The sequence below is a fragment of the Polyodon spathula genome, chromosome 1 (genome assembly GCF_017654505.1).
Source record: "Polyodon spathula isolate WHYD16114869_AA chromosome 1, ASM1765450v1, whole genome shotgun sequence".
Lineage (NCBI taxonomy): Eukaryota > Metazoa > Chordata > Actinopteri > Acipenseriformes > Polyodontidae > Polyodon > Polyodon spathula.
In genome coordinates this window covers 35,927,772-35,953,154 of record NC_054534.1, presented here as the reverse complement: position 1 = coordinate 35,953,154, position 25,383 = coordinate 35,927,772, and the positions used below count along the sequence as shown (strand labels likewise).

The following is a 25,383-nucleotide window of genomic DNA, read 5'->3' as shown; positions in this document are numbered from 1 at the left end:
ATTGTGTGTGTGTGTGTGTGTGTGTGTGTGTGTGTGTGTGTGTGTTTTGCTTTTTTGAAAGCCAAGCACAACAAAATGTTTTTATCTGTATGAACTTTGTTCCCACAATAGCTTTAATAGTTTGAAGAGTTTTTTGTTTTTTTCCTTATCTCTCTCTGAAGATGTGCCTTGGCACTTGCTTCTAGGGTACTATGACTGCTTGAAAGAAGCCCCCAACCTACAGAGATCATACTAACAAAGGTATAGCACAGAAACAAGTAGTAATAGAGTAGTCCAATAAACCAAGCAATTCATTTAACAGTCTTATGATAGATAAGCAACCATATTTATTGAATTTCCACTTTACAAGTCAGTGTTTAAAGTACATATTTTTATTTAAAAAAAAAAAACAGCCATAAAATTACAACTAAAGAAGCAGAAATAACATTTTGTTGATGCTGTGATTGAGGCAAGCAAATTTATTTTGCTCGATAAGTCACAAGTCCCAACAATAATCATTGAGTGAGTGATATAAATTTGTAAATAGATAGATACATATTTTGATATCCATAAAATGTATTTTTGAAAAACAACATTAGATACATAAACTACTTTTGTTTTGGCAGACCTATGGATGACTCAAGTAACTATTGAATCAACCAACGATCATTGGGGTGCAGTTTTGCAATATGAAGAACTTGTGAAAGGTGAAAGAAAGGACAGAATGTTCCATCACACCCTTAGGTTAAGTCAGAGTCAGATGACCAGGGACAGAAGAAGGGTATGTTTATGTTAAGTGTTATGTTTGCTTAACCATAAAATGCTTGCTTAATCTTAACTGGTTTCTGAAATGAATATAACAAATGTAATGGAGGGGGGTGGGTTAGGATTAGGCGTGCCAAATCCTGATAGGAGCAAGGGAATTTATGTAGAAACTATATAACCCATGTGCATGCTTTAAACCGGTAGAATACACTGGTTACTGATGAACTGACTGTTATTCTCCGGAGCGCTCTGTATTTTGATGACCACTGCAATAAACCTTTGATGCAACAATCGGTGGCGATTGATTGTCTCTGCACTTCATTTTGCGACCCTTTTTGCGCAATTAACAAAAAGCTTGTGATCATGCACTTAATGGCTTCCTCAGTTTAATCAGGGTATTAAAGGTCATTGCCAGGGCATGAGTAATGGCGAGAATACAGATACAGGTGAATTGGCATTTTCTGGATCTCCAAAACTCAGAAAATTTACAAATATTTTAAACCTTCTTTTGGAGGGTTATCTGAAGACATATCTGTTGTAGGACAAACCTATTTGTGCTTTTGTTTATCAGCAGGCTGCACAAAAAAAGTCAAAAAGTATTTACATTTAAATTGACTTTAAGAACATGTTGGTCCTGGATCAAAAACCTGAATCTGTTTCTTTTGGCCCAAATTAATAGTTGTACCATACTTAAATTGGTCCTTAACTTTTCTCATATTCACAAATATTATTATCTTTACATTATTAACATAACTCTCTCAATCTTTTTTTATTATTATTATTATTTTTTTTAATTTGCACTGCTTGTGATGAAGCCTGTATAAATTGCTTTATTATAATCTAGCTCACAAAGATTAACCATTATTTATGGGCGAAAAAAAGAATCTAATTCTATAAATCATATTTTTGTTTGGTTTGAAGATAGAAGTTTTTTTTTATTATTATTTTTGGATGATAGTGGATATTTTTATATAAAACATTTGCTTTGACTTCTGTAATGTCAGTTTATCCTGTCACAGAAGTTCACTTCTTGCGTTATAGGAAGTAGTTTATATGGGCAGGAGGAGGTGTCCTCTTACTTTAATAAGTGAACCTACAGTGTTGTGACAGGAGAAAAAAATGGTTAACTTGAGTCTGTAAAACAAGATGATCAACAGCAAAACAAAAATGTACTGTTAAGAATTATGTTTTTTGCAAATAATAGGTAAAAACACAAAGCTGATTTTATACTGGGCCTTTCATGACACCCACAAGTATTGTGTGCAATATGTTTTTGCCAGCAGTGTACATTGGTAACTAAACCAACGGCTTATCTAGGTTAAGCGTAATTGATATACTATTGTGTTGTACACTAAAAACAAAACAAACTCAAAATACTTATATTCCTACAAAACGGCAAATGTAGGATCCCATGCACAAATGCACAACTGTAGAGAGCTGTTTCCAAATAAACAGCTATTATGTAAAGACTTTTTTCTTCATCCAGTAGTGATGAAGCCTACCAACTGCAAAAACAATGTATAAAACTTAAACTATTTGTAGCGTTACATGCAACAAATATTCAGATTGGGAGTGACACAAAGCAGGAGCTTCAGATTTATTTCCAAGAAAGGGGGATTCAGTTTCTTTTAGGTATAGTTTACTTTAGCAGTAACTTTATTGACCTTTTTAAACACAAATGCACCAAGACGCTAATCAGTTTGAACCAGTCTTTATCTACTCTTTAACAACTTTACTATTGTCAATAAAGAAGGAAAATAACTTCTCCCTTAAACACTGTGGGTACAGTATCTTGCAACTAACTATTGACACTGTAACCTATAGTGCATGGGAATTGCTTATCCAGATAAACTTCAGTTCAAATACTGTGATGTTAATCAGGGTGACCTAGTCTTTCACAGTAGCAGGTGTTTTGTTTTTGTGATATATATATATATATATATATATATATATATATAATACACACACATACAATACACACACACACACACACACACACACACACACACACACACCACAAGTGTGTCTATCTAGCGTGGGATACATTTTTGTTATTCCACTTGAGTGGGATGACAAGAGTGGGATAACATGCTTACCAGAACTAGTTTTGAATATGTTTTTTTATTTTTACATTCCAATCCAGTGGTACGCTGCTACAGTTCAGGACAGAACTGTGCTTTGGTAGTTCAAACAGTACTGCCACAAATACATGTTTTATAACAACTCTGAAATGTTTTAAATTATTTCAAATTTCTATTGTTGTTTTGATTTGGAGTCTGATTTCCTTGAGAATAAGTTTAGACAAGAAATGCCAGCTACTGGTCTGCACAGTCTGTTGACAATTAAAGTAAAGATCTTGCAGCTAAAATAATCCCAGAATTAAATGATTTAATATTTTAAAAATTACACTGCACTGAACATTGTACTAGTCTTGGCAGTCACCACTCATGTTTTGCTTGAAACAGAGAACAAATGCAGCACCTGCTTATTGTTAGTTTTGTCCTTGGCAGTCATTAGCAAGAAACCTATTTCTAAGCGTAAAATGAAGAGAAACTGTCACACCCAGTAATTCCGCATTAGTAGTAAGTGGATAATATTTGTGGTACCACAGTAGTTGTGGGAGACTGTTCATTAAAATATCTTGCATATTTTTAAAGATGAGACAATTAACTACTCAGGGGTACCAAGCTATTTAGTGAGCAAGTAGTCTGAGTGAAGTTATCCGGCACCAAACCAGTTGTGAAGCTTTCCTAAAAAAAGGAGAACACTTTAGAGTACCATTCTACTTGTGGCATGTCTTGTTCATTAAAATATTTAGCATATTTTTTAGAGAGACAATTATATATGTAGGAATACCAAGCTATTTAGTAAGTAAAGGGTCTGAGTGAGGAGAAATGTTTAATACAATCAACACCCCTAATATTTCTTTAAATAATTTGCTGTTTTCAAACTTTTGAACACTACTGTATTGTGGTATAAACAGAATATATAATGATCGTTCGTAGTATACATTTTTTATTTGCCTTGGGAGAATGTCCTTAGGTAAACCACTCACTCCTCTCTAAGCTCGTGATTTAAGGCCGTTAACCAGACGCATTGAGACAAGTGAAAATGTGCAGCGATGCCACAAAATTAACAGAACCTATACTTTTGATATATCAATTATGAAGGAACTGGATAAGCCTGGTATATATGATTTATTGTCATATGTTGAAATATCGTCAGATATATATATATATACACATTTTACTATAATTTTTTTTTTACAAAACATTTTCACAATAGAATGTTACTGTATATTCATGATCACTTACTTAATCTTCTGAGGCCCAAGTTACCTATACAGAGCAAATTAAAACAAACATAACGAAGTATAACGACATGTTTGTGTTGAAAAGGCATACTCAGATGGATATTTATATTCAAAAAAAACAAAAACAAAAACAAAACAAACAAACAAACAAAAAAAAAAACGTTAAAATGTGCAGTGTCTGTTTGAACTGGTTGTCTTAGCTGATGATGGCACCAGGTTCGCAGCTCGTGGATTTGACGGTTTTATAATTGCTTCAACTTCACTCCCTAACCGTCTGGCAAAGGCTCACCAACAAGCCCTGGTTATATAATTTCGTGTTATTTAAGTCTTGTTTTTGTTAACCAGTTCTACTGTTTAGCCCATTAAAAAATCACTGCTTTACCAACTGTTTATTTAAGTCTTTGAACACGTAAAATAAAACGTTTATAACCAGTATTAAAAATAGTCTTATCATCTCATTTACATATTAGCACACAGCAGTGAACAATTTGTATGCGCTCCTTCACAATCTTTGAACTTATTTCAAAACGTGCCCTATATAGTCTAACTATATAGTGTGCAAAACCCAATTGTATTGTACCATGCGCTGTTCTAATACTAAAGCAAACAACACTGCGGAAGCAGCTGCTCTTGTGTAACACTGAAGCACAGACTGCGTGACTATGCAGAAACACTCCGGTCAGACGAACACGCTCCGTGACTTTCTGGCAATTTGCGACACTCTTATGACATTTACGCGAGTTCTGTTCGAAAGTTACCAGGTAATTGTGTCGTTGCTAAGGGTTAATCCCCCGCCCCTTCCTATTCATCGTGCCTCTGATTGGTAGAGTGCGTCTCTACCGTCAAGTGAGTTGACGGGGTCTATTTGCTGTGTGATAAACGAGTTGTGATTCTTTTGCTAACACAAGTCAGCATTTGTAGTGTCCCTTTCTGAAAGTATTGACAATATCACAGTGTTTTTCAAGACGTGTAAAAAAGCGCCCTGTTGTTGTATTTTTTACATAAAATGGTCGGGGTGAAGATAATCGGGAATGACTCTGAGTTCCAGCCAGAGCTCACCAGCGCCGGTTCCAGGCTCACCGTAGTCAAGTTCACTATGGCCGGGTAAGATGGGGAAATCCATTCACACAGGCCCTGGCCATTGTGGGACCGGCAAGCAAACAGTGGTGATGATTCTTACCATAGGCTAACTAAAAAAATGGGGTTACGATCTGTTTATTTGATTTGTTTAAAGAGGTAAATCTGCTTTAAATCTGTTATGAACTCCTAAGCACACAAACAGTAGTCAAGTACAAAATTTAAAATGGTGTGTTTGCTTTAGTAAAATTGTTGGTTAAATACGCCTTTCTTTTGCTTTGTTGATTATACTTTGAAATTAGGATATTTTCTATTGCATTTGTTTTTAAAATGTAATACAGTTAGGAGTAGGTAATTGTTTGCCTATAAGTCAGTTCTGTATGTATGGTATCTGTATTTACAAATAAAACCCTAATTTTAGTGTTCCTAAGCAAATATGTTTATACGCCGTTTCGTTGTGATTATTGGCTCATGACTGGACCAGAAAGCTGATACAACGAAGCTGTAGCCTACTGTACGGTTATTACAGCACAGAGAGTTTTCAACAGGAAGTGCAATACTTTTCATCTAAATTGAAATAGTCTCATTTTGTGCTGAGGACGTTTATGGTAACTTTCAGTTTGTGTTTCAACTATGTGGTTAGCAGAAATTGTGTTTGTGATGTATCACTTATTTTTGTAATCCGTAATGCCTCAATTTAAAGTAAAAACAATAGGCTAACTAACACAAGCAGAAGTTGGTGTTAAAAAGTAGCCCAGTATTATACAGTATTTACAGAATAGTCTTTATACACTACTTAACAAATAGCTTACAGTACTGGTGCTTATGTTTTTTTCTTCTTTTTTTATTGTGTGGTCAGATGTATATAATGTACGTGTAACTGAGTATTTTGTAATAGATCTCTAGCAAGTATCTAGCAGCAAATTATTTTAATAGGTTTGACTCAGCATTGCTTACTCCCAAGTATCTACCTGTATGGATAGAAACTGCTAGAAGACTATACTGTAGAAAAAAAATTCTCTGCCTTGCATATGAGCAGATCGCTCCAGAGTTTTAACTTTAAGCCGGGCTTAAACTGCACGATTTTTGCAATTGGGAGACGCAGCGTCACTCACACTTACCGATTGAACTACGATTTCTCACTGTAGATCGGGGATTGCAAGCTACACGCACTACACAAGATATCTTGTCACGGACTGCGCCTATTTTCATTGCAGAATTGTAGACATCATTCGGGAGAATCGTGGACTCAAGCGAGGAGGCGATTGCTGTTGTCTGTGCATTGTTTTGCTCAGAAAAAAAGAAGAAAACGTAGAGATGATACATCTGAATGCGCAATTGGCTTAATAGACTGATGATGCAACTCGAGTCGAGTAGCATCCAAAATATTAAAACATAATCTGTTCAAAAAGTGATCTTCATAAGAATACCAAATTCTAATGAATAATTTGAAAACTTTTAAAGTTATAACAATTAACAAGTTATAACAATTATTTACTTACCAGGCACCTTCAATGAGTGATCATGATAGGAAGTGTCACTTGTGTTAGAGGGGCACAACCTTTCTCTTTGTCGCTATTGTTGCTAGCTTGTCCTATTGGCTGCTGGCAGCATTCGTCAAAAAATCGGCCTGTAGCCCCTCACACACTTCAGAAATTGCTTTGTCGGGGACTAAAGTTTTCTGACATGTTAGAAATTTGTCGGGGCGTCGGGAGATCGCAGAAGCTATTAACGGGGCATCGTAGACCCTCTCACACTTATCGACCATTTTGTCCCAGATTTTAAGAAATTAGTCACAAACTCCTCAGCTTATCGGCGATCAGCAAAAATTGTGCAGAGTAAACCCGGCATTAGACTGAGTCATTCTAATGGTTGATGCTGACAATAATTTAGAGCTATTTGGGATTGAACCAGTTTTATTGCAGGTTGAGCACTTGTACTATTTTTCAACAAACATATGTTAATTGATGTATTTTGTTTCTTTTAAAGGTGCCGACCTTGTGTAAGAATAGCTCCCGCTTTTAATATGCTAAGTAATAAATACCCCCAAGCAGTTTTTCTTGAAGTGGATGTTCATCAGTGCCAGGTAAGCAATTTCACCTGTAGGAGCCTGCCTGAAATGAGCCCACTTGTGCTGGTGTGTTACCATATAATTTAATCATTTATACTGTATGTTTGAGTTGGTTCCCCAGGAATCTTTTCTTTTTTTGTAAGTGTGACATCCTGTTATGACTCAACTAGTCTCGTTTCCAGAAATAATTGAATGCTGATATGTCAATGAATTGATTACCTTTAATAGTAAGGCAGAATGCTTTACAGTTTAATTGCTGTAGTCACTTCATGGCCAGATATGTGTTTACTGCTAAAAGGTTTTTTGTTCTTTTTCTTTTTGCAATCTAAGTACAAGTTAATGTTGTAAAGCTGTACACATAGCTCCTTCATATTCCGATATCCATTATTGTCAATGGACAAGAGAAAATCAAATGTTGGTTAATGCTGAATGTTTGTAATGCATCCCACTAGCCAGAATCATTAGACTGCATTCTCTAGTTGTTGAAATAGCTATCCAATCAAAAACAAGTATCTCTGTAATTATGTATCACTTATTGCTCTCTCAAGATGTTGAAATAATGAACCCCTTTAGGAGTTGCAATGCTGTTTGACAATTCTTTTTTTCCAGCTGGCAAAAAAGCAGGATACCCAACCTTTAATTATGGAATATACAGTAACACTATCAAGACCTGCTTTCAACTAACATTTTTAGATCACTACAGAAAAAGTAATTACAAAGCCACAATTTTGTGGTTGAATCACGGGGCTACTGCATCTCCTAGTGTGCTAGGTAGCTAAATATCTCTGGTTTAAATTTGACATGTTCAGATCACATTTTAACTTGCCTTCATCATTTACCAGTTTAAAGTAAACAGAAGTGCAACTAGTATTAATGTTGGGCAGAGCCATACCGAAGGGTAAATAACTATTTTTATTGTTGTGTAGTGAAATGGAAATGGGAGCCATGAAGTTAAAATCGGCTAACTAACTTGTAACAAGATAGGCAACGTCGCATGTTGTGCTAAACATACCGATGAGTATCCATATATTCATCAAAGCGTTGTCCATTATATACAGAACTTGAGCAAATTTTCACATACCGAAACGTGGTAGAAAGACAGATGCAACAAAGCTCAAGAATCCATATTGAAAATCAGCTGGATCACACATGTTTAAGAGTATCAGATTTTCTCTTTATTTTATTCATTTTTATCTTTACTTTGCAGGCAACTGCTGCTGGAAACAATATATCAGCTACACCTACATTTTTGTTTTTCCGGAACAAAGTGCGAGTTGATCAGTATCAGGGGGCTGATGCCTCGGGACTAGAGGAGAAGATAAAACAACATCTAGAAAACGACCCAGGAAGCAACGAGGACGCTGATATCCCCAAAGGATATGTGAGTGCCCGTGTTTAATAAAGGGACAATGTCTCGATGTATATTTTGGTATGGGACGGGGAATACAGTGAACCCTTATCCTTGGCATCCGGAACAAACACATTTCTGTGAAGCTTTCAAAGTTACAAAAATGTGTTGTTTCTTTATAAAAATATCTAAGTTATTCATTAATTAAATGATTACGTGCTATTTTAGATGGATCTTATGCCATTTGCAAACAAAGCTGGATGTGAATGCCTTAATGAAAGCGATGACCATGGGTTTGAAAATGGATTACGAAAAGATCTAACCTTCTTAGAATCAGATTGTGATGAACAGGTAAGTGAAATGCCCATCCTGGTACAAACTTCATTTTTTCCTGCACTGAATATAAATTATATGAGCAGCAGCATACGTATTTACTAGGAAATAAGTGTTGTCTCGAGAGTTGCAGGCAAAAAGAACAAGGTGATGCCAAACTCTCTTGTCGCACAACTGATTTCAGATCTGACAATTATTCCTTGACAAGTGCTTCTAAACTGCTGCTACTAATACATTATACATTCATTGTCTATGTTGCCAGACTGAGGTTTCTTTAATCTTTTTGTTTTATGCAATTAATCTGTATAACTAAACATAGATGAGTAGTTGGATTTCTCATGCACATCAGTTCCAATTAGTTTGAAATAAAAAATGTGTCTCTTCAATTTATGCCAAGAGACTGTGCTTCTTAGAGGAAAGGTAAATGAGAATTTGAAATTTAAAGATACACCCCCCCTGATTTAGTTACTCTGTATTTCTGTCGCTCTAGCTATAGGATTGCATTTCAAGACAGGCTACTAGGCTTTTGCACAGTTTAGTTTAAGATTTTGTGAGGCCAGCTTGCATGGCGTTGGAAAGCCTTCAGTGTAAAGCAAAAGTTGTTTCATGTTAGGTATGTTAGATTCCATTTAATTTTTCAAAACTTTAAGATTAAAGATATTGGAACTGTAACATTTTCTGTTTTTTTTTTTGTAAAGCCATCATAAGAAGACCTCCATTGGTGCTGTTACTTAATGATGCACTGCACCATTACTGTCAGTGCGACTACATGGGTACAACATTTATGTGAATATGGGCTATTGCTCCTCCTACTAATTTGTTCCCAGCCTATGCACCAGATTTAGACAGCTCACATGGCAGTATTAGATATGTATGTAATGGTCCAACTTTCTTCCAGGATGCTGCATAGGATTTATATATTTGTTAAATGTTTTGTCACTTCATTAAGCAGCTCTACCTTGTCAAAACTGTAATCTTGCCCAAATGTAATGGTTTCTCTTTCTCACTGTATAAGCAGTATATGCCTCTGGAGGAGTTTCAAGTTTTGTAATATAATCTTTGGTTCCTGGATAATGCTGACTTTTCATTGTTTTTGGAAACCTCTTTTTAGTACTAGAACTGAAGTCATTTATTGCACTTGTCAAAACATTTCACCTCAAGCCATTATGCTTGACCTAAAGTGTTTATGAACAAAGTGTTCAACTTTAAGAATTTGGTGATAATGTTAAAGGTAATGCTGAATAGAAAATAAACCTGCTTTAAATGTTTATTGTTATAATGTACAATTTCTCTTTTATTTCAGCTGCTAATTACGATGGCCTTCAATCAGCCAGTGAAGCTTTTTTCAATGAAACTTCACGCCATTGATGTTGGTAGGTTTATTTATTTAATTGTATTTATTTGTTTGGCACCATGGGTGAAGGATGCTTCTAAAACAATGATGTGCTGTGCTTTCATGATTGCAGTTATAGAAAGTTTCAACAGTTGCATGAATGAAGTACATTTGTTTAAAACTGCAATATGCAGAACATATGTTATTTTAGTTCAAATGTACAGTACTTGGACACAAGTACTAGACTTGAATGCATCTCTGCATTATGAAAAATGTTGGTGTTGCAGAAACAGATTTAACTACTCCTACCTCAAATCTGTAAAGTTCAAATTACTGCTTTTAAAGGAAAACATAACTTTAATAATTATTTATCCATACAATCAATTTTATGGTCACTACTTTGGCATGAGTTACGACCTTCATTCTGGCTAACAAATTCTACATTTTGATTCATATTTAGTTAAGATTAGTTTATTCGCTTTCGGTCCGCAGTGGTAGAATGTAGTGATCTTGTAGCATTTCCAATTTTATCACTAGAATAAACATAAGAAAAATGCTAGCAAAACCACTAGAAATTAATATATTGATTCTTTTGTATGCTATTATTATATATATATCAATATATATAATATAGTATATATATATATATTATATTATATATATATATATATATATATATATATATATATAATCGTTCGTAGATGATAATTTAATGAAGCAGCTACTAAATTCACCTGCCATTTAATAGATCGAGCGACACTGGTGACACAGCCTGTAATTACGAAAATTCGAACCCCATGACCATATTTACAGTCTACCATTTTACTTAAATAAAAAGTCATGTCATAAGAAAGTCTTCCCGTGTAGTCTGGGATATACACAATTTACTTACACGGTGTAATTATTTTGTTACTATAAACACTTAAATAAAGCAAATGTCCACCACTTTACACCTCCATTTTGTCTTTTGAATGCCATGTGTTTCTTTGTAAGTTAAGTCTCTCTCAGCCAGTGCTACTGTTGAAATAAGATTTAATTTGTTTAAAAATATTCAATTTGTTAAACGGTTGTGATTTAAAAAAAAAAAAAAAGTTTGAAACAATATGTCCTACACAAAAAGTACACAGTAATATAAATGGCGAATGTTATCCATCTTATCATTGGATATCCAAGAGAAATTTTTGTATTTTGTTGTTACTTCTACTACAATTTTGATTTGTGCAAACTACACCTTTGTATAACAAATTTAAACATGTGTTTTTTTCCTTTTGTGTGCAGCTCAAGCCCCAAAGTACGTGAAAATATTTATTAATCTTCCACGCTCTATGGACTTTGATGATGCTGAGAGAAGTGAACCTACCCAAGCCCTAGATTTAACAGAAGATGATGTTAAGGAAGACAGCCTAATACCGCTGCGTTATGTGAAATTTCAGAATGTCAACAGTGTAACTGTAAGTGCAAAGCCTCTTGAATACCTTTTTAACAAAAAAAAAAATGCATCCCCAAGTTTTAAATAATCCTTTGAAAATATAAAACATTTAAGAACATAATGGTTTATCTTGTTTTAATTTTATACAGTGAAATATAATTTTATTCTTCTAATGCTATAATTTATAATTTATTTTTCCCCAGCTATTTATAAAATCAAACCAGGGCAATGAAGAAACAACAAAAGTGAACTATTTAACTTTTATTGGCACCCCAGTACAATCCACAAACATGAATGACTTCAAACGGGTAAGAACCTTTTTTTCTAACCAGATTTGTTTATCATAACCAGTGAATAAGTAGAATTTATACAGAGCTGAAAACTATTGCTGATCCATTAATAAAATGCAAAATAATTTAGCCTTTGGTTGTAACAATGAAAAAAAAAAAAAATTTATAACGTTCCTATTGTAACAATACTTTGACTACCAGAGGCACACACAGCTATTGTCTCATAGGACACAAATACTGAAGCAGGTTAGAAAGTTTTAATTGTTTGCACTTTAGGCTGTGTTCACTTTAGACTGGTCCGTTGGTGTGATGTGTGAACAACAAAGTTCGCTTGGGAAATTAACCGTACCAGGTCCACCAAAAGAGGTTGTCTCTGTCCGTTTGGGAAACGCATGAGTCTGGTTTGCTTGCTAAGCCTCAGTGTGAACAACTGCTGGACTCGGATCCTTTTGCACATAGGAATCAAACTATAAAATGTAACTTGACTCAGAAGTAAACATTTCACACATAATTTAGTTAATATTCTGAGGAAACAAGTAGAGCAAAAACAGCCTTCGTCTCTTATCCCTGTCGGAAACAGTACAACTGTTAAATCGTCCTGGTTGTGGATCGGTGTGCTCGGCAAGATAATAGCAGGGTAATTATTAGATTGCGTTAGCACCATTCAAAAATAAAATAAACAATGGATCTGTTTCAAACCAGACCAAGGTCTGTTTTGAAACAGACCCAGTGTGAATGCAGCCTTAGTTTGATTAGACTTGCCGGTGTTCTTGTAATTTTGCCAATCTTCTTCTTAATTACGTTGGTTATATTTTAACATTAAACTCAGTGAATATGTTAAAACTTCAGTATAAATCTATACATACACATAAAGGAAATGCATTAATACGTTATAAAACAGTTAGCCTAATATTATAGGCACCTTTGTTTATCTGCCCCTGACGATAGTTCCAGTTGGATTTGTAGCTGAACTGTGGTGTTTATGCTACAACCTTTGAATTGGTCTTATTCTTACTGTGATTGGCTGCAGACACAGCAGTTCTAGCCAGAAATTGGATAATGTTTGTGTTGCTTTTCTTGTGTACATTTCAAATTTAAATTTAGTGAGTATTTTGGATTTTTAAGCTGCATACCTGCCATTTTTACGCATTAATCTGGACCGCAGCACCTAATATTTAATTTTTAACTCTTAACGGTCCATTTATTCTGCGCTTGTTAGACGTGTCATGTCCAGTTTATTTTCACACATGCTGTTTATTTTAATTTAAAAGTTTATTTTTTTTTAAAAGGCATTGAATCACAAAAGAACACTCAGTACTGTATCTCCAGCCAAGCCCCACCCCTTGTTCGCTATATTTTTCACATACCTCTTTTTATAGACTTGCATACTGGTAAATCCTCTCCTGATCACTCGTTTTATCACCAAACTCCTCAGTAATGAGATCCAAGTCATTATTTTATTACTATAACATCTCAAAAAGCTCTGCAAATGTCAGTGATATTTTTTGAGCATTTGATGCAGAAGCAGCTACCTCCTTTATTTGTGTCTGTGTTCTCTATGGTGCATGGGTCTATCAGATACGCCCTTTTTTTCGGCTTCATTCGGCTCCTATCGGTCTCACTCGGCCATTGAAAAGTTTTCTCTGCTTTTTCCGGAGAAAAAACCAACTAGAGACCTGTGCTTTACATCTTTTTGATGATGTCGGACTGGAAAGGGAAAGTTGTAATGCCGGACCTGGTCCGACATAGGACTGCACAGGGTTAAACTATTATTGTGGTATTATATATACACTGTTATTTTAACAGCTTTAGAGTTGGTATGCTGTCAGTGAACTGAAGAAAAAAAAATACTGGTAACCTCTGGTAAATCTGGTAACCCTAATTACATGGACAGTATGAGAAACTAAAGCTCAGGTAGAAATTTGGTAGACAGCAAGCCGATCTGGACAAAATAAAATAGTAAGTGTACTTTGTTTATTGCCTACAGTAGGAGAACAACGCAGTGTTGCATAACTGAATACTGCATCATTCTCCTACTGCAGACATTCAATAAACAAATTAATTAAATTAGCGAAGTTTCCGTTCGTTCTTCCGCAGCAAAATGTAAGAATCTAAAATGCTATTAAAAACTGGAGCAGGACTTCAATAGCTTCCATCTTTCAAGTACCTTGAAGGATAGTGTAAACATCCGGTTCACAGACCATATAAAAAACCGAGTGCACTTGCAAACTGCATTCTGAACACAAAACAGACTCTGTCCTGAAAAAAAAATGAAAAGGGGCCAAAAAAAGAACTTTAGCTCGCATCAAAACGAACTCTGTCCCATTGCTCACAGATAAGTGTGAACAGCAAGCACATTGATACATTGTTTCAAACTAAACGAACCAGACCGAGCCCGTTTGAAACAGACCCAGTGTGAATGCAACCGTCGGTTGATTAGACTTGTCCGTGGTGTTGTAATTTTGCTGATCTTAAGAATAATGTATACTACTGAGCCTTGCTTTGTTAAAATGTTTTCACTTAAATCTGTGCTTTTAATGCTTGTCCCTGTGTAGCTGTCTTGAAATTCCGTCGCAGTTTTATGAGTCGCATTATTTAGTTAATTTGGTAGTACAGATACATGTATGCTAATTTCTCATCAAAAAATCTAGGAAAATGTGTGATCTTTAACATTTTACAGTTTGACAAATAATACCTCTTGCAGATAAAGTTGGTAATTCTGTGTTCAAGCAAGCTGGTCTTTATGACTGAAAGATGTTCTTGTCCTCCCAGGTTGTAGGTAAAAAAGGAGAAAGCCACTAAACTGATGACGAGGAATCAGGAGATTGTGCTGCATTTACGTCAAGGACCCCACTTTGCCAATGCTCTGGATAGCTGAATTACAGCAGCAACAGACAGTTCTTGATCTAGTAATTTTCATTTTCAAAGAATTAATCACTGCTTCTAATGAGGCAAGTCTTTTTAGCATTTTTATTGTAATCTGCTAAATATTGTAAATAAAATTAATCCTTTTTCAAAGGCAAGTTGATTTGTTAAATTTTTTAAGGAGATTGAATGTTGGATTAGAATGGCATCTACATGGTTAGTTAAGTTTTGTGCAATTTCTGTGTGCAGTTGTCAGTGTTGCTTACTGCATTTACAGTATGTTCCATTAAGTGTGTCTTTGTAAATGTATTAGGCAATTCATTCCAAAGGTCATTTATATATATATATATATATATATATATATATATATATATATATATATATATATATATATATACACACACATACACACACATGCACACAAAAAGTTTTGCATACTATTTGGGCATGTATTTTATGAAACGTTTGTTTTAATATAGATCATCAATAATGTGGTTGTGTGTTATATATAACCATAGTGCCTATAGAAAGTCTACACCCCCTTGAACTTTTTTCACATTTTGTTGTGTCAGTGCCTCAGAGTTTCATGCATTTAAATGAGGATTTTTTTTCCACTTATCTACACACCATACTCCACAGTGTTAAGGGGGAAAAAAGTTTTGTATTAAAAATACAAAACTGAAAGATCATAATTGGATAAGTCTCTACCCCCCTGTGTTAATACTTGGTGGAATCACCTCTGGCAGCAATTACAGCAGTGTATCTGTTGGGATAGGTCTCTACCAATTCTGCACACCTAGATTTGGCAATATTTGACCATTGTTCTTTACAAAACTGTTCAAGCTCTGTCAAGTTCCTTGGGGAGCGTTGATGGACAGCAAGCTTCAAGTCATGCCAAAAATTGTCATGCCACAAATTTTCAATTGGATTTAGGTCAGGGCTCTAAGTGGGCCACTCAAGGACATTTACCATTTTGTTCCTTAGCCACTCCAGTGTAGCTTTGGCTGTGTGCTTTGGGTCATTGTCATGCTGAAAGGTGAACTTCTGTCCCAGTTACAGCTTTCTTACAGAGGGCTGCAGGTTTTCCTCAAGGACTTCTTTGTACTTTGCTCATTCATTTTTCCTTCTATCCTGACAAGTGTCACAGTCCTTGTCGTTGAGAAACAGCCCTATAACATGATGCTGCCAACACCATGCTTCACAGTAGGGATGGTGTTCTTTGGGTGATGCGCTATGTTGGGTTTGCGCCAAACATAATGCTTTTCATTTAGGCCAAAAAGTTCCATTTTGGTTTCGTCAGACCACAAAACTTTTTGTCACATGGCTACAGAATCTCCTGAGTGTTTTTTTGCATACTTCAAATAGGACTCAAGGTGGGCTTTCTTGAGTAATGGCTTCCTTCTTGCCACCCTACCATACAGGCCAGATTTGTGGAGTGCTTGGGATATTGTTGTCACATGCACACTTTGTTCAGTCTTGGCCATAAAAGCCTGTAGTTCTTGCAAAGTTGCATTGGCTTCCTGGTAGCCTCTCTGATCAGTCTCCTTGCTGGGTCGTCCAGTTTAGAGGGACTGCCTGATCTAGACAGGGTCTTGGTGGTGCCATAAACCTTCCACTTCTTGATTGTGCTCCAAGGGATATTCAAGCCCTTTGATTTTTTTTTGTACCCATCCCCTGATCTGTGCCTTTCAAAAACTTTGTCCTGGAGTTCTTTTGACAGCACCTTGGTGCTCATAGTTGAGTCTTTACTTTGAAATGCACTACCCAGCAGAGGGAACCTACAGGAACTGCTGAATTTATCCTGAAATCATGTGAACCACTATAGTTTAACACAGATGGAGACCGCTTAACTTGGTGTGTGATTTTGAAGGCGATTGGTTACATCTGAGCTAATTTAGGATTGTTATTACAAGGGGGTGGACACTTATACAACCAAACTATTTCAGTTTTTATTTTTAATTCATTTTCTATAAATTTCTAGAATATTTTTTTCACTTTGACATTGTGGTGTAGGATGTGTAGGTAAATGGAAAAAAAAAACATCTAATGCATTTTAATTACAGGCTATAAGGCAACAAAAGGTGAAAATTTTAAGAGGGTGTAGACTTTCTATAGGCACTGTGTGTGTGTGTGTGTGTGTATATATATATATATATATATATATATATATATACACACACACACACACACACACACACAGTACTGTGCAAAAGTTTTAGGCAGGTGTGAAAAAATGCTGTAAAGTAAGAATGTTTTCAAAAATAGACATGTTAATAGATTATATTTATCAATTAACTAAATGCAAAGTGAGTGAACAGAAGAAAAATCTACATCAAATCAATATTTGGTGTGACCACCCTTTGCCTTCAAAACAGCATCAATTCTTCTAGGTACACTTGCACACAGTTTTTGAAGGAACTCGGCAGGTAGGTTGGCCCAAACATCTTGGAGAACTAACCACAGTTCTTCTGTGGATTTAGGCAGCCTCAGTTGCTTCTCTCTCTTCATATAATCCCAGACAGACTCGATGATGTTGAGATCAGGGCTCTGTGGGGGCCATACCATCACTTCCAGGACACTTTGTTCATCTTTACGCTAAAGATAGTTCTTAATGACTTTCGCTGTATGTTTGGGGTCGTTGTCATGCTGCAGAATAAATTTGGGGCCAATCAGATGCCTCCCTGATGGTATTGCATGATGGATAAGTTTCTGCCTGTACTTCTCAACATTGAGGAGACCATTAATTCTGACCAAATCCCCAACTCCATTTGCAGAAATGCAGCCCCAAACTTGCAAGGAACCTCCACCATGCTTCACTGTTGCCTGCAGACACTCATTCGTGTACCCCTCTCCAGCCCTTCGGCGAACAAACTGCCTTCTGCTACAGCCAAATATTTCAGATTTTGACTCATCAGTCCAGAACACCTGCTGCCATTTTTCTGCACCCCAGTTCCTGTGCTTTCATGCATAGTTGAGTCGCTTGGCCTTGTTTCCACGTCGGAGGTATGACTTTTTGGCCGCAAGTCTTCCATGAAGGCCACTTCTGACCAGACTTCTCTGGACAGTAGATGGGTGTACCAGGGTCCCACTGTTTTCTGCCAATTCTAAGCTGATGGCATTGCTGGACATCTTCCGATTGCGAAGGGAAGTAAGCATGATGTGTCTTTCATCTGCTGCAGTAAGTTTCCTTGGCCAACCACTGCGTCTACAGTCCTCAACGTTGCCCATTTCTTTGTGCTTCTTCAAAAGAGCTTGGACACTACATTTGGAAACCTCTGTCTCCCTTGAAATTTCTGCCTGGGAGAGACCTTGCTGATGCAGTATAACTACCTTGCGTCTTGTTGCTGTGCTCAGTCTTGCCATGGTGTATGACTTTTGACAGTAAACTGTATTCAGCAACCTCACCCTGTTAGCTGAGTTTGGCTGTTCCTCACCCAGTTTTATGCCTCCTACACAGCTGTTTCTGTTTCAGTTAATGATTGTGTTTCAACCTACATATTGAATTGATGATCATTAGCACCTGCTTGGTATAATTGTTTAATCATACACCTGACTATATGCCTACAAAATCCCTGACTATGTGCAAGTGTACCTAGAAGAATTGATGCTGTTTTGAAGGCAAAGGGTGGTCACACCAAATGTGGATTTGGTGTAGATTTTTCTTCTGTTCACTCACTTTGCATTTAGTTAATTGATAAATATAATCTATTAACATGTCTATTTTTGAAAGCATTCTTACTTTACAGCATTTTTTCACACCTGCCTAAAACTTTTGCACAGTACTGTATATATATATTTTACATGATCCTTGATCATTGTTGATCTAAGATGGTCTAAATCGTTGTAAATGTTAATTCATTAAGACATTTATTATTGATTCAGTCTTGTGTATTATCTTGCTCATTCCATTAAGCCCTGCAAGGTTTTAACAGGTTTGAAATGATGCCCAAGAGAATCGTTGGCTGTCCTACTAAACATGCAAATAAAGAAGCTACATCCGCTGCTCTGCACATTTATTCCTTCTTTTATGGGAACAGACTGTGAAGTTAGGCTTCTACCAAATTTGAATCCATAATTTTTTTAATGCCAACAGGGTCCAGCTACTGCACAAGCAAAACCTTATTATAAGCGTATAACACATTTTTACAGAAGTCTGGAGAACTCCTTTCCAATAATGATGAAACTTGTATTTTTTTTAGCAGAATATATGTACCAAGTAACTTATTCATTAAAATGTAAGGCATGTGGAAATACTAGTATTTAAACCTATATTGTATTTATCAGCTAAGCATTGTAATTGTTTTTAAGGAATTGTATTTTTAATGTTTTTTAACTGTCTGTCTGTGCAAATGAGATTCACACCTGTCTCTCTCCTGGGACTGCTCAATGGGGACATCACTAAATAGGGGAGAAAAAAAAAATGTGCTGCTTGCAAAATCATTGCAAGTGTGTGGATGATGCAGCCCTGCTTCACATATATAACATTTTCAGTAAGGTGGATTCATAAAACCAAATGAACCATGGGAACAGTCAGGGAAAACATTTATATAGAATACTTCAAAGAAATATCCCAGCTAAGACTGCTGTGTTCAGGCCTTATTTTTCAAAGATAATGTTGCATTGATGGCCTTGTCTTAGTAAATGTGAAATCATCTAATGCTCCAAGGGCAATGGGGGCATAATCATTTCAGGATGTCTTTTTGCTGGGGTGGCTATGAAGAAATACAAAGAGATTGCTGAGATTCTCTTCTGATGACCTCAGCAGTGTGGGTGATCTCTATTAAGGATCACCAAGCATATCGCAGCCATAGCTTACTAAATAGCTTATAATCCTTTGTAGCTAATGATCTAGTCCTCATAAAAAATATTTTATTGAGCAAGCCCTTTCCCAAGTGCAGTGCTACCCTAATATGTTATCTGTCTTTTAGGAATTACGATTGAATTGACATGGGAAATGTTGTTTTCTACAATAGTGACTGGCAAAACTGGTTCAAGTGGTGCTTTTGTGGCATAGTACACCTTAAACCTTCTTTTGTCCAAAGCGTTTGATTTTGGCAGGCAGTAAAAAATAACAAGGAGTTATGTTCGTCTGTAGCTTAGCCTGCATATATAACTTCTGTGTTGACGTTACTACAAAGCAGCCTGTAGGTGCAATTACTTGCATTCAATTGGAAACAGACCTTGAGTAGGGAAACTTGTTCTTTTACAAGAGTTCTTTTTGGGACACAGGGTTAAACACTGATTCATTACATTAGGTGAAATTTCTTGAAGTATCTAGTTAATGGCCAGCTGAGCTTGCTTAGGTCACTCTTGTATGTTATGAGTCAGTGGTTGCCCTCTGCGGAAGGAAATTGAACAGGATATTTTAACAGATTTCAGTCTGGTAGACAGGCACACATAAGCCCTGAGAAAGCATGCAAGCAGCGAGAGCAAATTATTTGAAAGTCTTAGAGATAGGAAATGTTGAGTGAATATAATTGTTAAAGGCACATTTCAGCAGGAAGTATATAATGTAGGAGTGGTATTTGTTAATTCATTTGTAGTGGTACTTTATAATATGTAATAGAACTTTTGTTTTGGCTTTGGTTAAGATAATGGGTTTTGCCTTAAAAGGTTATTTGGAGAATAGTGGTATAGTTCTGCCATTTTAGAATTAATTGCTTTTAATAGACCAAAATATAAATGGTTCCTAATTACTTCTCCTGAGATTTCTACTACACTGCATACATTTTTGGGGGGGTCAAATGAACACAAATAGGTCTTGAATATCATAACATTACCGTTAGACTTAAAGTAATGTTACATTTGTGGGTTTTTATCAGATAAATGAAATGTCCTATTTGAAAAAATCTACTAGAAATACTAGGGTACATTGACATTGTTTTTCTTTTTACATTTAAATGCCGGGTAATGTGTTTGAGGATTTTCATATAGACATAAAACAAACTGTGTGGTTAAAACATAATGTTGTAGGCACAGAGTGCTTAGCTTCCCTCCATTTTAACTGACGGGATTGCTGTTTGCAGTTGTGTCCACTAGATGTCAGCAAATGCACACTTCATCCAATTGTTGGTTACTGGGTTTTAAAATATAAAATAACCCTAGAATACAGACACAGCACAACAAAAACCTCTGCAGACTAGTATATATGTGTCATATAATATATGCAAAGACTATTTTGAACTCACTTCACTATATTCCTAAATGTGTGCTTATTGTGAACAAATGGTAATGCTTCACCCTGTAATGGAACAAGTAGTACATAAATAAATTAAAGCAAAATAATCTTTAGTACTAGATTTAAATACAGAAATAGATTGTGTAAAACAACCTCTCTTCCAGTGCACAGGAGTCTCTTTAATGTATTTTTACTGTATTAGTACGTAAACACAAGGCAGGGTCCTATTTATTATTTAATTGGTGGCTCATTTGAGATATTATGGAGTTTAGATCATTAAAATGGGTTCCCTACAGTTACCCCAACCTGGGGATAAATCTGCTGAATTTAATTTAATGCTCAAAGGGCAAAGATTCACAACATTTTCCGTTTGCTAAATTAAATTCAGCAGATTTGTAAATGTTTCCCCCTGCGTAACATACCCCTTCCTCATATGAACCGTCAACTTTTCAGGACAATGCGTTCAATTTGCATATTTATTCAGGTAACTCATTACCATGCATACTTTTCTAACAACAGCAAAAAATCTTAAGTAATTAAGACAAACCAAAAACATTTGACATTGTTGGTGATATCATTAACTTATTTGACAAGATTTTCAATATACGTATCCTTCAGGATTTCTTTCATGCAGATTACATCACTGGGAAATTGCCTTGAATAATAATGGTGTTATAGTGGCTGCACCTGTTCGAGCACAGGAGAAAATAAAAAACCCTGGCGTGAATGATTTCTGTTGTATTGCTTAACATTGCCATTGCAAATGGAATCTGGCTAGTGTCTGAGGGGGAATTAGCTTTGTAGATTGAAGCCAATGGTCATGTTTTTAACGTGGCAATGTTTGACAAATAAAATATCATTTTTCTACTATATAGTGCATGCTTTCTGACCCTTTCCAGCCTTCTGTGTACAACACTTCACTAGATTAAAAACTCAGTTAAGTAAGCAACTTCAAATTTTTCTTTTTTTTTTCTTTTTATGATGTTTGTCATCTTACCAAATGGTACTAAAAAGTACTATTTCTCTCACACTGAGGTTTTTCTTTAAATTTTTTTAATGAACTGCTTTTCGGTTCCGGCTGCCTGCCACAGATACATGTAACATAGGCTGCTAGATCAGCCAGTGTCTTTAGAGAAGTACAATTGTGTGCCAGCTAGTGATCTGTCACATTTTATGAAGTTTCTTTGTGTCTGCTGGCAATACACTGCAGCACACCAGATGGCGCTAGCGGTAACTCATATAAAGACACTGGCTACATTACATATGTCCATGGCAAACTGAACTGAAAAGCAGCTCCTAAACTCATATTCAAAGCGCCTTAACATAGACATGAATTTTAAAAAAGACACACATGTCTGAGGAATTGCCATCAGAGCCAATCTGAATGATAGCAAACAGATAAGGAAGACACAGAAAAAGAAAATGTAACTCGAAGCTACAATACTTACTCTTTTATGTTTTTTTTTCTCTTTTTCAGCCCTTCCCAAACCATGTCACTCTATGGACCAAACAGCCTATTACTTACTGTACAGATTTAGGATTCATTAATGTAATCTACCAGTTGAATAATAATCCAGGAAACTAAACAGAAATGAAATATGGGATTACCTTTATTCCTCACCGTGCTTTTATTTTACTGATAATGTTTACAGGTGTGATTGTGCGTTATTCAGTATTATCGATATAGCAAGCTTTAGTGATGTTCCTGCCCCGGATAATACATCTTAATAAAACTTGAAAGTTAGGGCTCCTTTTTAATTGGTTGCTGTGGAAATATCTGTGAGGTGCTGAAGTGCTTTGAAGAAGGACCTCCTGTTTTGAAACGCTAAGGGTTTTTTTTGTTGTTTATTTGTGTGTAATTAATTAAAGTTCTCAGTGTGCAAGCCAGTTCTTTTCCTGTTTCTAATCAGATGGGTTTGGCTGTTTGTATATGGCTTTATGTGCCATGTGGAGCAGCACCTTGAAGGATAAGGTATGTTTAGCAAGAATCTGTCTCCTTTTAAAGCAACGACTTCCCTTAAGGAAAAAATATTTAAACATGCATCAATATATACATTCTATTTCATTAAAACAAACTGTCTTCGTGTCTTTTTGCATCTAACCCTTTCTTTGGCACAAAATAACTCACGAACAAGTTCAATTAACTTCTGGATAGGGTTTGCTGTTCTTGGCAAATTTTGAGACTGTTAGTCCCAAATGGCAAGGCAGGCTGGGGTCATAATGGATAAAGCATACCAAAAAAGCTCAGCGGAAGAGGTGGGTTAACACAGTAACTTATCCAGTTTTAAATAATAACTGCTGTGATACATTCGACATGACTACTTTTTTTTGTGTATATTTTATAAAAACAAGTTTCTGAAAAGGAAACGCTGGCATCTGGATTATATTATAAAATATTGTAAGGGTTAACAGTGACACGAGTGTTAACAAGCTGATAACATTGTGGTTATAATACATGTACAGTAACTAAAATGCTATCTTTCAACTTATTAGCTGAAACATTAAGAAACAATGTGGTTCACTAAGCAAGAGAAAAATGTAAGCAAGTCTAATAGCAAAAGGAAGCAGGCTAGACCTTATTCAAACCACATTATTTAGATATTGGGTCACACTTATGATTAGTTACAAAAGGGGTAAATGGCCCATAAAGCTTATCTTCAGGAGCTTAACATGTTTTCAAGAGGATTCCAGTGGAGTGGAGGCGGAATGTTTCTTCAGGGAAGTGAGTAAAATAAAGCAGCTGTGTGGGATTAAAGAGAAGACATCTCCTTAAGAGGCCCAGTTCAGTATCAACAGCAAAGACACAGCACTGCCATATGACACACTCAAACCTCATGTTAGAAGAAGGTTAATCTTGTTTCTAATTTAATAGAAACATGGCAATTTAAACATTTTCTTTCTAAACTTACATTTGAACATAACAAAAATACATACAGTATTATTTTTCTTATTGCAATGTCAAATGCAATGAAACATGATCAAATGTTGTTGAGCATGTGTGGCAAAGTGGTTGGTAAGGGGAACAGATGTCGCGGTGATGCGGTGCAGGAGTGATGAACAGACAGCAGTGATTCAGTGAAAAAAAAAGTGCTTTTATTTGTAATCCAGGTCTGGTGACCGTCAAATAATAAATCCCCGGCTATACACAACGATGTGTAAAGCGCGGGGATAACAAAGCAGGGCACAGTCACCAGTCCTGGGTGAGTGCAGACGTGCTTGTGGTGCGTGAAGACACGGTGACACATGTTGTGACTGTTCTGTGCAGTGGTGATCCGGATTGTGCTGACCCTGGTCGACAGCTCCGGATAGGTGAGTTAACTGTCTGGTGGTGCAAAACGCAGACAATTACAAAACAGACAAAACACAAAACACAATACACAATACGCTCTTCTCTTTCTGCAGGAGAGCTCCTCTCTTGGTCCTTCTCTCTGCTGAGCTTTTACCCAAACGAAGGAAAAGATCAGCGTTACCCTGGCCCCTATATGTAAACCCGCATGATATCTAGGTAAACGGTTGCAGCTGCCTTATTACTTGCAGCTGCCTCTCGTTTACCTTTCAAATCAATACGGTCTTACAACAGAGTCACGCTTCTTTCCAGGCTGACTCACTTCCCTGACCCGGAAACGAACTGTCAGGCCAGCCCTTCCAGATATTTCTCCTCTCGTTCTTTAGCGCCCTCACAGGTCGGGAGGAAGATTCATCACCAGAACTCGTCTTTCCATCACAGCATGGTTAAGAACTGAGGAAATAAAAGCATTAAGGAATTAAAAAGAAAAAAATTGGGAGAATGATTTGAAACAACACAGGTTACAGTTAAACAGCTCTTTATTTGCTGGTCAATAATAATATCTGGCTCTACACACCAATGTGTATCGCTCAGCTAAACCACAGGGTTCAGTCCTGAAATAATAAGACACTAAACAAGACACACACAAATACAGAAACGATCACTTGATCCAGTAGTGAGTGCTCTTTGTGCAGGTGGTGCAATATAAGTTTATAGTGAACAATGGTGCAGTACAGTCCGTGTTTAATACTGGCATTGTAGCAGCACCTCCCAGAGAGTTTAGCCTTTCTAATAATGACAAACAAATATTAGTTAATATGACAAAACAACACAACACAAAACACTCACAGTTCTTTTTTGCTGTACTCCTTTACAGGTCCTTTCGTAACCACAACAAAAGGAAGAAATTGCATCGTCACATCCCCTGAAATATCAGTCAATTAATCAATCAAATTGATTTTGTAAAGCGCCTTTCATGCTAAGGTATCACAAAGCGCTTCACATGACAAAAAAATGTACTATACAAAAATAAAATAAATAAATACATGGTGTTTTAAGCTTTGATTTAAATGCATTTATTGAGTCAGCTTTAAGGATTTAAATTGGAAGATTGTT

General features: G+C 36.1%; 1 protein-coding gene across 1 annotated transcript; it reads left to right on the top strand.

Annotated features, from left to right (window-relative positions):
- The first annotated feature begins 4,901 nt into the window (after nt 1-4,901).
- LOC121318055 (thioredoxin-like protein 1) lies at nt 4,902-14,956 on the top strand. Its single transcript, XM_041254303.1, has 8 exons — nt 4,902-5,161; nt 7,124-7,220; nt 8,413-8,586; nt 8,782-8,904; nt 10,190-10,259; nt 11,498-11,670; nt 11,852-11,956; nt 14,711-14,956. The coding sequence occupies exons 1-8, from the start codon at nt 5,064-5,066 to the stop codon at nt 14,738-14,740; spliced, it is 870 nt and encodes a 289-aa protein (XP_041110237.1). The 5' UTR covers nt 4,902-5,063; the 3' UTR covers nt 14,741-14,956.
- The last annotated feature ends 10,427 nt before the right edge of the window (nt 14,957-25,383 follow it).

Bases quoted from the DNA above. Each gene is read 5' to 3' on its own strand.
- LOC121318055 (XM_041254303.1), top strand. From the start codon at position 5,064: ATGGTCGGGGTGAAGATAATCGGGAATGACTCTGAGTTCCAGCCAGAG. The intron at 8,587-8,781 runs GTGAGTGCCCGT...GTGCTATTTTAG, and splicing joins CTGATATCCCCAAAGGATAT to ATGGATCTTATGCCATTTGC. The intron at 11,957-14,710 runs GTAAGAACCTTT...TTGTCCTCCCAG, and splicing joins ACATGAATGACTTCAAACGG to GTTGTAGGTAAAAAAGGAGA.